This window comes from Xenia sp. Carnegie-2017, unplaced genomic scaffold (genome assembly GCF_021976095.1).
Source record: "Xenia sp. Carnegie-2017 unplaced genomic scaffold, XeniaSp_v1 HiC_scaffold_13, whole genome shotgun sequence".
In the NCBI taxonomy this organism is placed as follows: domain Eukaryota; kingdom Metazoa; phylum Cnidaria; class Anthozoa; order Malacalcyonacea; family Xeniidae; genus Xenia; species Xenia sp. Carnegie-2017.
In genome coordinates, this window is record NW_025813436.1 from 4,697,622 (window position 1) to 4,712,447 (window position 14,826).

At 38.0% G+C, this 14,826-nt stretch overlaps 1 protein-coding gene across 1 annotated transcript; it reads right to left on the minus strand.

Annotated features, from left to right (window-relative positions):
- Window positions 1-13,174, minus strand: LOC124433264. The gene is made up of 6 exons (XM_046983025.1): window positions 12,482-13,174; window positions 3,265-3,422; window positions 2,487-2,655; window positions 1,714-1,792; window positions 1,218-1,400; window positions 1-748 (listed from the first exon to the last, which is right to left on the minus strand). The coding sequence occupies exons 1-6, from the start codon at window positions 12,892-12,894 to the stop codon at window positions 278-280; spliced, it is 1,473 nt and encodes a 490-aa protein (XP_046838981.1). The 5' UTR covers window positions 12,895-13,174; the 3' UTR covers window positions 1-277.
- Window positions 13,175-14,826: the final 1,652 nt, after the last annotated feature.

The following is a 14,826-nucleotide window of genomic DNA, read 5'->3' on the forward strand; positions in this document are numbered from 1 at the left end:
TTAGACAGATAACACTTATAATCCCTTGATTTAAAGTTTACAAGTTTATTATACTATATCTACACGGTTTAATTTGGAAATTTTCCATTACGTTAGCATGTGCGAATCGATCAAAATAATTATACACAATATAGATCTATGAAGCGGACTTTACGTGTGCCTGCCAGCCTATGCGTGTACTCCTGTGTACCCCCGGCTGAGCAACAAAAGGATGCAAAGACCCGACCTCAATAATTCGCCAGGAAAGCAACCATACAACTGGCTGTATTTAGGGCATTTAAACGTAGTGTCGACGCTTGAGTTGCGGCATCGAAGGCTTAGCCAAACGGCCAGCAACATATCGATGATCGTCGTGATCTTCGTGTTGATCGTGGGTTTTCGGTGGTGACAAAATATACTTGCACCCATCTCCCAAAGGCTGAAGCACGCATTGCACATACTTCCCGATGTGCTTTGCGATATAAGAGAGAGGTGCCGATCCCTGACTCAGAATTTGGTAGTGGAAGTCTTTCAGATTGAATTTCTTTCCGAGTTTTTGACGCGCCGCCTCGCGCAGTTGTGTTATCCCCAGTTGTCCCACGGTGTACGCGGTAGCCTGGCCAAAGACGCTCTGGTAACGCGTCACCTCCTTGCGCGCAATGTCCGTGCTATCCCATGCGTATTTGTCGAGAAGTTGCAAAGCTTTTTGACGCGTTAAACTTCTCGTGTGGATTCCGGAGTCGAGGATCAACCGAAGTGCTCTCCAAATCTACATGACGAGCAAAAGATACGGTCAACTTTTCCACCGATGAAAGGACTTAAAAAATTTTCGCCCCGTTATTTGATTTATTTTTTACAGACGAAAAGTGGAGCAGTGAAAGCCAGTCCTTGCAAAACAGTGAAGTCAAGAAAAGAAAGAAAGCTTCGTTGCATATAGCATTATGTGATCAGAAATATGATAAACGTTTCATCAACCTCGCTTGCTCGGTATTTACTGAGAAATAACCGACCACCTCTAATTTTTAGAAAAAACCTAGCCCTACGGGCTCGGTCTGTACAAAAAAATTTCGGCCCGACATTTCTCCGTAAAGACCTCGCGCTCTCGGTGAATAAAGGTATAATAATTGTTGCTCTCTGCCACATAAAGCGCTGGGTTGCAACCTATCAAAAATTACTTCTTTATTTTACGTCGTTGACTTATAAACGTGCTTAGATAAAGTAATCAATTGTGCACCAACCTGCCACTTCAGCATGCCGTACTTTTGCGTAAGATTATCGTCATAGATGTCCGTTTCAGAGACGAGAGGATTTTCCGCGTACAACGCCCAGCCTTCGATGAGCGCCGTGTGATACGTAGTGGAATGGAGCCAACTGATCGTATCATCGCAGTAGTCTTTGAAATGCTCTATGCTCCCCTGAACCTATACACGTAAAGTCGTCATGTCAAAGCAATTATGAACGAGGTCAAAAGAAATGGCAATATCATTTTCGAATCTTATTTAAAAAGGGTAAGTCCTTCGGGGGACTGCCGCTCACTATCGAGTGGCTAACAATTTCGAAGCGGAGGGTCTGGAAGTCCTTGTCGTCTTGAAAAGAAAGAATGATATGAAGAGGGGAGGATCGTTCAGTCTTGAATAGGGGAAATAATTTAGTCCCTAAGAGGATGGCTTGATGCTCTTGAAGATTTGAAGATGGAGGGAATAATGTGATCTTAAAGAGATGGAGATGATGTACCGGTGGTCTCGAAAAGACGGGATCGTGGTCTTGAAGAGGAAAGACTAATGCAGTCTTGAAGCGAGGGGGATGGTGTAGTCTAGAAAAGGGGAGAATAATGTAGTCATAAAGGGAGGGCGATGGTGAAGTTTTAAAAAGGGAAACTAATGTAGTCTTGAAGAGAGGGGGATGGTGTTGTCTTGAAGAGAGGGAATAATGTAGTCATAAAGGGAGGGCGATGGTGTAGTTTTGAAGAGGGAAACTAATGTAGTCTTGAAGAGAGGGGGGTTGTCTTGAAGAGGGGGAATAATGTAGTCCATACACACTATATCCTCTTTACTTTGAACCTTCTCCTCTTTATTTTCTCCTCACGATTAACAAACTTCTTCGAAAATTCTTCCTTCCTTTGAACATTCAACTCATGTCTTCACTTTACATGATTCCCAAAATCAAACTAGACATTTCAAATTTTCTCTGAAGGACAAGTAACCTAAAACCCCATGAAAACCCTAAAAATCCTTGAGTTTGTTTTATACAAGAGAAAAGATACTAATGAATGCTTTGGCATTTTCACGTCTGATGATCCAACATGTTTTCCCAAAACTTAATATGTAGAACATCCCATTTTTGGTTTTATAAATACCCATTTTCCAACTGGAACTGCCCATTTTGGAAAACAAAGAAACCTAAGGACAATGACCCCTGCTTGGCATTCTTTCGACTTGTTTTACACTTGTATATACAGTCACGAAAATCTTCGATTTCTTCCTGGAGCATTAGCTCCATGCACTTACTTTATAAAGTCAGCGATGGGCTTGCCGACAAGTTCGACGTAATATCTTGAAACGGACGTGTTCACATATTCTCCCTTTTCGCTTCTCCATTGCAAGTTCTCTTTCTCCGTGATATTCTTCAGGAAGTCGGGAGCGACCACGAACTTCATGAACCAACTGCTTAGCACGCCTGAAACAACCATCGCAAGCCATTACGGTGTGAAGGAATGGAAGTTATATGTTGAAAATTCGGCAGCAAAAACACGCTGTTCAAACGCAGCTCAAAAACTAAGAAGATTAATTGCAGTTTACAGTGATAACGATTATTTCTAGCTCGAAAGCTTTTTTAGCCACTTTTTCCGTGTATTTACATGCTGCTGAGATTAACCATTGAAATACAAAGAAATAACCTTGTTGAAGGGGTTACACTTGCATATTAGCCATCACAGTAATTTTCAAACTTAAAATATCTGGCTGCGAATCATATGCCCGTGTTCTAAAAGCTCTTTCATATGCACACTAACTGAGCGCACGAGACACAGAAAACGCACTTCCACAAATTGATGGCAAACTCGTGGTCGTTTAGGACACCAGCGACATGTTTTAAAAACTATTCTAACTTTGAGAGCAGCACTTTTACAGTCTAGCTATGACATAAGAACGACGTTATGGCTGATATCGGTTTGGAGGAGAAATTAAAAACAGAGTACGTTTGCGTGTATATTGCATGAACTACTAAAATCTGACTTACATATTGATGATTGGTATTGTAAGCGGCGGAAAGGAGTTGCATTGTTACCTGATTCGCCATGCAGGGAAATATCTAGAAACGCATGTTTAACAGCATCAACTCCGACTTTGCAATCTTCAACGGAGCGCACCATTCCTCTCTTGACGCCTTCCTTCATGTTCGCAATGTACTGGTATATGGCGTCTCTGTGCTCTTTCAATTTTTCCCTGTTGAAGAGATGGTCATTATGTTAACAAGGGATTACGAAAAAGTCGACGAGGGTTTGTTAATTGACTTTATATTTAGTTTAGCTAACGCAATACGAGGGACGAAACTTGAGATAAAACTGCCGAAAAGGATGTAATGTACTGTTTTTGATGATAAAAATTTTACGGTGTAAACTTTGGTTCGCAACATGGTCTCTGATCCTACAAAGATTCCACAAACTTTGCTCCAGAGACCTGTCATAGTACTATGCTTTGGGGTTGTGAGGCTCTTGAGGTAATGAGAGATTTTCTACGAGTTTTATTCTGAAGTGTTAGGGTCTTTCATTCCTTTTGTGTTTCTTAGGAAAGACAGAGGAAAGTACCAGTAAACGATGTTTGAAATCCTAAATCAATGTATTTGATCTCTTTATACTTATGTCATAGTGAGGATGGTACATAAGAAATCAATGTACTTGATCTCTTTATTCTCATGTCATAGTGACGATGGTACATAAGAAATCATTGTACTTGATCTCTTTATTCTTATGTCATAGTGACGATGGTACATAAGAAATCAATGTGCTTGATCTCATTATTCTTATGTCATAGTGACGATGATACATAAGAAATCAATGTACTTGATCTCTTATTCTCATGTCATAGTGACGATGGTGCATAAGAAATCAATGTATTTGATCTCTTTATTCTTATGTCATAGTGACGATGGTACATAAGAAATCAATGTAGTTGATCTTTTTATTCTTATGTCATAGTGAGGATGGTACATAAGAAATCAATGTAGTTAATCTCTTTATACTTATGTCATTGTGAGGATGGTACATAAGAAATCAATGTAGTTTATCTCTTTATTCTTATGTCATAGTGACGATGGTACATAAGAAATCAATGTAGTTGATCTCTTTATTCTTATGTCATAGTGACGATGGTACATAAGAAATCAATGTAGTTGATCTCTTTATTCTTATGTCATAGTGACGATGGTACATAAGAAATCAATGTAGTTAATCTCTTTATACTTATGTCATTGTGAGGATGGTACATAAGAAATCATTGTACTTGATCTCTTTATTCTTATGTCATAGTGACGATGGTACATAAGAAATCAATGTAGTTGATCTCTTTATTCTTATGTCATAGGATGGTACATAAGAAATCAATGTAGTTAATCTCTTTATACTTATGTCATTGTGAGGATGGTACATAAGAAATCATTGTACTTGATCTCTTTATTCTTATGTCATAGTGAGGATGGTACATAAGAAATCAATGCACTTGATCTCTTTATTCCATTAAAACTTTAACACACATACCATAAGCATTTGCAAGCAAGCTTTAATTCTCTTACATATAAGACTCATCCATCACCCTTGTTCTTTTGAAGCTGTAATGATCGACTCAAAGATTATTGTATGGCATTGCAATTCGCTCTTTCAATTTGTAATATGAAACGCCCATCAAGAAATGTCCATGTCACATTGATCTACAGTGAACTCATTCCTGAACCTTTATTTATGATAAATAACATGTATACAAAACTTGTAAATCCAAAGTTCTGGTAAATACCAAAAATATATATTCTCTGAACAACTCCGAAAGGCATCGTGAAGCACTGAAATACAAAAAAAACCTACTAAAAATGTCCAGTCTTGCTCTCTGGTTGAATATTTGACATGAACAATTGGTATATGTCTGTCTTAAAATTTGCAAGTAGCTACACATACAACTGCGACTTTAACTAGCACGTTTCTTCTATCAATAAAGATTTCAAAGTGTCCAGTTATTTTGCGCGGCTAATTTTTAAATTTCAACCAAAACTCTGAAGTATGACGGGAGAGTATATCTCTGGGAAGAAAAGTGTCGCTTCAATGTGTCGAGCGTGATTGATAAAATTCTTTTCCCATTTGTAATCTTATTTCTTCTTAGACGCCATTATCATCCCACCTCTTATCAAAAGCCAATCTCTCGAATCTTGTTCCCACGCATTTCAGATTATTATCATCGAAGGCCGTTCAATATTGACTGTCAGCGAATCGCTAACTATTATGTTTTTTTTACAAATGTGCGAGGAATTGGGCAGGGTCGCGAAACGGTCATTTATTTTTACAAGCTTGCAAACTAATCTTATCAAACGCCGAAAGGGAGCGATGATTTGAAAACGTTACGAGAGTTGATGAAGATATCATTCTTTTGATTAATTTATTGGACAATATATGGCATTGACGGTTTAGTTGGTGGTTAGGGCAACCACCCTAACAAAATGACAAAATGATAAAGACTAATGCATTTTCATTTTTTAAAGATAATTTTAGAGATATGATCATTTTCCTTATCACACAGTCATGACATAAGAATAAAGAGATCAAGTACATTGATTTCTTATATACCATCCTCACTATGACATAAGAATAAGGAGATCAAGTACATTGATTTCTTATGTACCATCCTCACTATAACATAAAAATAAAGAGATCAAGTACATTGATTTCTTATGTACCATCCTCACTATAACATAAAAATAAAGAGATCAAGTACATTGATTTCTTATATACCATCCTCACTATAACATAAAAATAAAGAGATCAAGTACATTGATTTCTTATGTACCATCCTCACTATAACATAAAAATAAAGAGATCAAGTACATTGATTTCTTATGTACCATCCTCACTATGACATAAGAATAAAGAGATCAAGTACATACTTATGTACTATCTTCACTATGTTATAAAATAAAGAAATCAAGAACATTGATGTCCTATGTACCATGGTCACTATGACATATAAATAAAGAGATCAAGTACATAGGTTTCTTATGTACTATCTTCACTATGTTATAAAAATAAAGAAATCAAGAACATTGATGTCCTATGTACCATGGTCACTATGACATATAAATAAAGAGATCAAGTGCATAGGTTTCTTATGTACTATCTTCACTATGTTATAAAAATAAAGAAATCAAGAACATTGATTTCTTATGTACCATGGTCACTATGACATATAAATAAAGAGATCAATTACATTGATTTCTTATGTACTTTCGTAAGTCAATTACATAATCATAAAAAATGAAATATATCAGCAGGTTCTCGAAGCACAAATCCCATGCAAACAGATTCTTTTATTTTAGTAAACTATTCTAATAAATTGCAAGATGTTAAGGCTTCATTCAAGATAGCTAATTTATAACCTCTCAAGGCAAAGATGACGAACGGCCATATTGTATTTCATTCATGTTTCATTTAAAAATCTAAGTAAACAGATGCTTAACATGCGCTAAAAACTTTTCGACGTGTTTATAAATTGGCTTTTTAATCAAATGAAATGTAAACAAATCAGAATGCGAATGTCAAACCTATTCTAGTGGGAAAGTTTTTTGAAGGCTTATGTTGGACTTGATTATACAAGTGTACGAATTTGACATCCCGGCTGGCATTTGAAACTCAATGCTGTTTTTTTCTTTAATGACTAAATTAGAGAGTTTTTTTCTCCCCGATGAAACTCGTGTAATTTGAAACACTTTGAAATTTTTCTATTTCCAATTAGTCCAGACCTCTTCAACGGGGACTGTCGTTAAGCATGTACAATTTAAATTTCCTAACTCCAACTTTTGACCAACCGATTTGCCATTGATTTTTTATCAGACGCTAAAAGTCTCCTCATGGTTTTTCTTATGTGGGTTTGCCTCAATTGGTTTTTATGAGAACGATCTCCTAGCAGGCAATGCACAAGAAGGGTTTTGCCACACAATTTTTCACAGCGAAAATCAAATCAGCAGAATAATTTCAGCGATGAATTCACTTCGAAGAAAGAAAGCAAAACAAGCCGTAGCCGTTAATTTAAAAGACAACATATCATTTCTCTCGGAATGTTGTTGTCAAACCCTTTCACGTTATCGCGTTTGAGATCGCACAAATTTGAAATATTTTTTCGGCAGCTTGTTTGTGTAGAAGAATGTCACGTTTGTGTTGGTCCTAGTTACAGCATCTAATCAGCAATATCTCTCAGCGCTGTTATTGAGCTCAGAAAGATTGGTGATGTAATTTTTTCGAAGTACACATTCACAAAACAGGATGTATCAAGTATAAAGGGTTTGTTTGCAATTCGCCACACTCATAAACATCAATTATACGGTTATTAAAGACTTTAAGTAACAATTCTGAAGCTGGCAAAATGGATAAATTTTCGTTTTGTGCTACCATACTGCCAGCTTTTCAAATGTGACGTAAAACATTAAAGAAGTTGTTTTAGAAATCAGTCTGTAGTGTGAACAAAAGATTTCTCCACGGAAATCCTCTACACATACCCGACATTATTATCGCACCTTATGAAATGGTGTCAAAATTACAAAACCGCAAAATCGTGACTAGTTTTACGACGCGACAGCCTGTGAACTCTAAGCACGACTGTGAAGTTGTTAAACGCTATCTTGGTCGGTCGTCGTTCGAAAACCACAAAAATAACTAGTTTCCTCGAATACCTCGACTTGCTTGGCTAAATAACGACGGTTTACAGCATTTGTTTTATCGGATTTGAAACACATGTATTTAATGATATATTTTAAGTGTTCAACCTGAAATGACGTGAAACAGACATACATATTAATTGCTGCTTTTGAAATTCAACAAATGGAAGGCAACTTACAATATTTTTATAAGTGAAGGTCTTAATTGCTTTAGAAAGTCATAAAATGCCTCCGTGTTACAGATGAAATGTAGCGCTAGGGCAAGATACTTTTTCCCTTTGCTCTTGAACGATTATATAGTTGTCTAAATCCTCACATGTGTTTTTCATTCGAAAAGGAGCTTAAAAAGTCAGGGATAAAAGCAGATAAAACAATGGAAACTATCATATCTGCTTTTTGTCTTCAAATTAACGATGAATCTAAGCAAATCATGACAAAAATGTTACAATGCACTGGTGCATTTTCCTATGATGACTTGCGACTTGTCAATGACAATCACGCCATGCGAAAGTGATATAGTAGCTCGTTAATCTTCGACTCGTTCACGATACAAATCACAAGCAAATGATAAAATTTATGAGATTAAAGCATCTGCGTTACATATATTTTTGACGCTTCATTTTAGCATAATGGCCGAAAAGCTATTATGGAACCAAAGTAGATTTTCCTAAATTAAACTTTTTCGACAAACTTATCAAAGAAGGATTTAAGCTACTACCAAAACTAGGGAATCTTTTTTGAACGCTGTATGTTTGGTCTCTTTGGCTACCAGAGATGTGAATATTCTGGACTCAAACCCGTGTGTTTTAGCGGTTTAGCTGCTGAATCATGCTTCTACGCTTTTGGAGGCACGCAACAATAACAAGTCGATGTATATTTGACAGATGTCAAAAATTTGTGATACGCTTTGAATTTGAATTTGAAATCACTGATCCATCTTTAGATTAGAAAGTACAGTAGTTGTAGGTACTGTGAGATCCACTACGGGTGGCAAGAACAGTGAAAAAGATAGTGTCGCGTTACTGTTTTATTCCCGTTAGAAGCCGAAAACTTTTAAACTGGCGCGTCTTAAAAACGCGAGGTTTTCACAAAATGCAGCTCTGATTTCCAGAGAGTGGTTCAACCGTGCGAAGATACAAAAACAGTTCGTTTCATCGAGTAAGCACGATTTTTATCATTGATTTCGGCCTCACTGTCATATCTGATACGAATTCGACAAATGACACGGAAAGGGTACTAACTGCTTCTTTAGACAAGGCAGCTGACGAAAACGCCATTCGCTTTTCTTTTTATAGGGCATGATGCTCCGACGAACAATCACAAGCCAAATTGACTTCTTTTTCACGTGTGCACGCCTCATGCCACATTTACATAATATAGACTTAATTCACGAGGCGTATCCGCAAACTGATGCGGAGGCGGACACCACTCCTCCCATCTCCTATCTCCCCACTCCCACCCCTCAGTGCAGCAATCTTTTGCTCGCGATCACGCAAAAAACATTGCGCGTGCATGCTAAGAAAAATTTTTGAAAAAAATTGTCTGACAAGGCGTACATCTAACTATATAAACAATGCAGCACGCTGAACAAGAGTAACAGTATTGATTGAAAAAAATCAAAGAACAACAAAAAAATTAATTAAATTCTCTGGCTGCGTGGGTTTCAATACGTCAGCAACACTCGGAAGAGAGCAGAAAATTACGCATGGCTTTCACCACCCAGTTGGAACAAATCTCGATTAATGAAACAAGGTGTTTTGTATAAATCTTCACAACTAATGCCAGCCACTCAATCCTATTTGAACCGGATCTCTTTAAGACAGACAGAACTATTTCAATTTGATAGGTTTATCCAAACATCTATACCGACCACCTTAAGAGATTTTCCCAACCCCTAATACAAAATGCTGTATTGGGACTTGCATCTCGAAAAGACGACGCGGCTCAATTTTTCGCAATAGGTCCAGAACATTCGCCGAAAACATTAATTGCATGAAAATCGATCTCAATATTCTGCGGCGTAGCATCGACCGTCGATGCATGGATTAAAATCTTGCTTACTTGGCATGTTTGTGAAATGTGATTTAAATGCATTTCGAACATTGGATTTATCGCTGCACGTCAGGAAAACTGCCCATCGCATTGATGGAAGCGGAAGAAAATGTGTCAATAAAAAATATCTAACATACACTAGGTGCCAAAAAAATGAGTCCAGTTCCAATATTGGAAAAATTGTGGAAAAAAAGTGTACAACGAAATGTTGCTACAAAGCTGGGAGTGTCCAAAAGAGCTGTGCAGCGAACCGTGGAAAGATTTAAAAAGACGCAATGTTCTTCCAGCTTACCAAAACCTGGTAGACCACGTATAACAACAAAAAAAGAAGATCAGTTTATAAAGCCAAGTTCTTTGCGCAACAGACGAGCAACTGCTAGCAACATTCAATCGTCAATTAACGCCACCTGAGAGAAAGCAATCAGCAAAACAACAGTAAGATAGAGATTGGCTGCAAGTGGTCTGAACTGAAGAGTTGCAGCTTCCAAGCCGTTGCTTCGCCCGATAAATAAGCGGAAGAGATTCTTATGGGCCAAAAAATACAAGCATTACAGCGTAGACAATTGGAAAAAAGTACTTTTTACTGATGAATCAAAGTTTGAAATACATGGAATTAATCGCCGTGTTTATGTGAGACGAAGATGTGGTGAAGATTGTCAAGTCAGTGCCTCAAGTCCACAGTGAAGCATAGGGGTAGAAACATTCAAGTTTGGGGCTGTTTCAGCTTTAAGATGTTGGAAGTCTTTACAGAATAAAAGGCAATCTTGACAAAAAGCAATACCATTCTATTCTCCAAAGGCATGCTGAACCATCTGGCAAAAGGTTATGCGGGAGAGGATTTACCTTACTTCAGGATAACGATCCGAAACACAGCTCCAACTTGTGCAAAAATTATTTAAGGAACAAAGAAAATCAAGGTGAATTAAAGCTCATGGCATTTCCGCCTCAATCGCCCGATGTTAATCCAATTAAACACTTATGGGATGAGTTAAAAAGAGAAAAAGTGAAACATGACGTAACAAGCCAGGACAGGCTATGGGATGTAATCTCTACATGTTGGCATAGTATTGAACCATCTACACTGCAAAATCTTGTTAAATCTATGCCAAAAAGAGTTGAAGCCATTTTGAAAGCTATGGGAGGACATACCATGTACTGACATTGCTTTTTCGAGAACTTAAAACCTAACATTGTTGTGACAGAGTGGTGATATGGTTCAAAACTAAAAATATGCATTCGATATTTAGTGGACTCATTTTTTTGGCACCTACTGTATCTGCTGCTTGTTAACACGCGGGTAACGTGCCAGGAGACCACAAATCATTGCAGAGGATTATACAGTTATCATGCCGAAATATAACTAAATACATGTAAGATAAATGACTTGTTTTCTATTCTCCCGCATGAGGTGTTGTTTTGAGACACTTTCGACAACTGACTCGATTATTTAATAGCGTTTTCGATACGAACAGGTGCAGCATAAAAAAGTAAATAATTTTGAAAACGTATCTATAAAAATATGATCCGGCCATACAAGAATCAAAAATCAAAATAAAAAGCGAAACTCTTGTTGAAGGTGTTTGCTACACTTTCATGCCAGTCACGACTATTTTCTAGCTGCATTTCAACGACTCGAACGTTATTAAAACTATTCCAGTTTTTTGAGCTGCACCCGCGTAAACCATTCCTCCAACCTTTCTCTAAGAACCTTAACGATAACCTGCATTGATAACGTAGGAATGCAGAACATTTTATCGATGGTGACAATCATCTGTTTTATGGCTACTTAGATAGTCCTACAGGGAAACTATTGAGGTGTTAAATCTTCATAAGAAAATTTAAGTTTTTACCCATTGTATTCGCTCATGACAGCTGTTTGGATTCGTTTAACTCGAGTTCGTAAGGCTTTTACACTTCCTTACCTTGCATTGAATAGACATATTGAGCGTATATATTTTTATCATTCTGTTCCCCTCCCCAGTTAAAAATGATACAGGTGAGATGAAAGCCTAGTTTTGCTAGTTTGCATTCCTTTTTTCTTACGACAGAGAATCGTTTATAAAGGTGCATGATTTGGACAAGAGCTTGAGCAAATGGTCAGTCATTGCCAATTCACTGAAATCGTGCACATAGCTACTCGCGTTGCGTCAGTATGGAACTCTCTTTCATGTTTAGACCAGCCGAGATTGTGTGCGGGTGAGAATGAAACGAAGAAAGCTGATCGAGAAAGCACATTCAAGCCAGCCCGTGATCAAAAGATTCTTCGAAATTCGGCTTAAATGTCAAAAAAAAAATCAGGGCATGGTAAGAAAAAGAAAATGCAAACAAAAACAACAAGTTAACATGTTCGAGCAAGTCTGAGATGAAAAGTCTCATCTTAATGCGGCTTGAAATTTAAAAAATCAGGGCATATCAAAAACGAAAGCAGTCTTCTTTTATGCAATTCTTCCCGCGTTTAAAATGTAGCTGACTACGAACAAAATTGTTGTTGGCTAGTTCACAAACGGAGCATAGAAAAAGAAAACTGGTGGGTTCAACATACCGTAATTTTTTCACATCTTCCAGGTTGTGCGGTTGATAATAATCCAAATGAAAGAAAATATCCTTTCCGACTTCGCAAATCGGCTGCCAACAAAAATGGTTCGGTCCCAGCATCCAGTCACCGAAGTAACAGTTCACGTCGTACGGTTGACCAAAAATGTGCTTCCGATAATCTTTGGCCTGAATAAGAGCTTTGCGCTCCCTGAGTTTCAAATGGTTCTCGTTCACGTTCAGGGATTCCAGCGTCGCTAACATCTCCATGGCTTTGTCTGTGATCTTCTTGAGATACGACGGTCTCGGATTGAACGGTTCGTATATGCCTCGCATTACCGAGTCATCGTTGATGTATTTCATGGCCGGGTCGTGATAGGACTGGTGGCGATGCAATCGGAAATATTCCTTTTGGATTTTCATCAAGAATGTACGCGAATCGTCTCCCTGTATGCATGAGGATACAAAAAAATTGAAAGTGTCCTCCTTGCGCAAGGTGCGTGCGTACGTTAAGAAGGACAAGAGCGTTTCTCAACAATTTATCTCAGTTATTTCAAATATCTTCGAGCGATCTTGCTTATCCGGGTGAACTGCCAAGACGGAGGACAGACTTCCAAATCGACTTCCGTATTCGTCTACAAATTAATTTCGCATTAGGAACTATCATCAAAGCTCTAAGTATAAAAGTGTACGTTCATTGTAAGCGCGTTTACCATATGTATATAAATAGACAATTACATAAGTATTCGAATGCACGAAGAGCGCATGTGCGGTTATGAGAGACATTTATATTAAATCAAACGTCTTTATCTTTATCAAGCGTTTGACTGGCGCGGTATGTTATTAAGAACGCATCAGAGCGAGATCGCCTTATCATCAAACTGAATTATTTGTCCTCGTTTGCGAATTCGCCACGTCCGCATTGTTTTCGAATGCAAACAACGTTGCGAGTGTACATTCATGTTTATTGAGGACATGTCATTGTAAGAGACACGCTTACACACACAGACGCACGTTATGACGCACTTCGGTTAGGTCGAAGCGATGTCATCGATAGCACACGCCACAATCGCGCGCGTGTGAGGTTCTCGTGAGAATAAAAAAAGGGGAAAAACGATTCATAATCATCACAGCTGTAATCAGTGTTGCCAGATGGGCGGTTTTCCTGCCCAATTGGGCTGGTTTATAAGCCTGTTTGCGGGAAATTTTGGGAGGTTGCGGGTTTTTGGGCTGGAAATAACTTTTTGCGCGATTTTTTGGGCTGGAAAAAATTTTGGTGATCTAGCTTCCACGTGTTTTTGTTTTTGTCGTGGTAAACAGCAATTGCGCTAATATTGTAGTGACGTACATGAAGTGCGTATATTATTCATCTAGATTTATGTATTAGCAATAGAGGAAATAGCCAATCCTACACTTTCTCAAACGCGCTACTTAAACTTACGCACTTTACTTTATAATTACGTAAAACTACTCAAATTTCAAGTACATTATCCGCCTTGTAATAACTGCACCTTGTTTAGCCAAATATATAAAAAGCCTGTGAATAAATTGTAAAAGATAGAATACTCACGACTGTTGTAAATAACTTCTTCGCTAGTGAATAAAACTTGGGCTACTTTTTACTTGTTTTGATGCAAATTTGGGCTATTTCTTGCAAAATATAATTGGGCTTTTTTTGGGCTACTTTTAAAGGTAGCTCGGGCGGGTTTGCAGGCTACCCATCTGGCAACACTGGCTGTAATCTTTATCGCAAACTTTTAGCAGTCATTAGTGTTGTGCGCGCACTCGTCCCGTTTTGCAAAATCCTGCCAAACTTTGAACATAAAATCGTCATTTTTAGTTAGCTGTATAATAGGGGCGTTCTATTAGTAAATTACTTTCACTGTCAAACTGCGCACGACGGTGAACGATTCACAGCAAGCTAGCATGTTTGAAAATCGATCGCTCGGTTTGAAGCATGGCTTTTTGACTGTTTTCCTTTGTTTCTGGACGATGCTTTGACTCCCAATTTAATCAGTCGAAATCGTCGATGATCCGGAGTCTCGGATTAAAGTTTTGGCAATTTGACGATGAAAAGAGTCTGTTTAGCCTGATGCATGACGCACAAAATATTTGGACTTCGGATGGGAAGGATTTGATTATATTTTGCCAAAAATTTCCTGTCAAAGATTCAGCATGATGCATTTCTACATGCTCGAATTGCAAATGATGCAAAACGATGTTTAATCAAATATAGCTTCCCATGCAGATGGCCTTTGAGAGGTAGCTGGCTTAACAGTGTCACGCTAGCCCGTCGTGCCAGCTGGCAGGGATCGCAATGTGAACGTTGTACACTGTGTTTGAGGTCGACTTTCA

Bases quoted from the DNA above. Each gene is read 5' to 3' on its own strand.
- LOC124433264 (XM_046983025.1), bottom strand. From the start codon at position 12,894: ATGAAAATCCAAAAGGAATATTTCCGATTGCATCGCCACCAGTCCTAT. The intron at 1,793-2,486 runs GTAAGTGCATGG...CCCCTTTTCTAG, and splicing joins CCCATCGCTGACTTTATAAA to ACTACACCATCCCCCTCGCT. The intron at 749-1,217 runs GTTGGTGCACAA...CTCGTCATGTAG, and splicing joins ACGGCATGCTGAAGTGGCAG to ATTTGGAGAGCACTTCGGTT.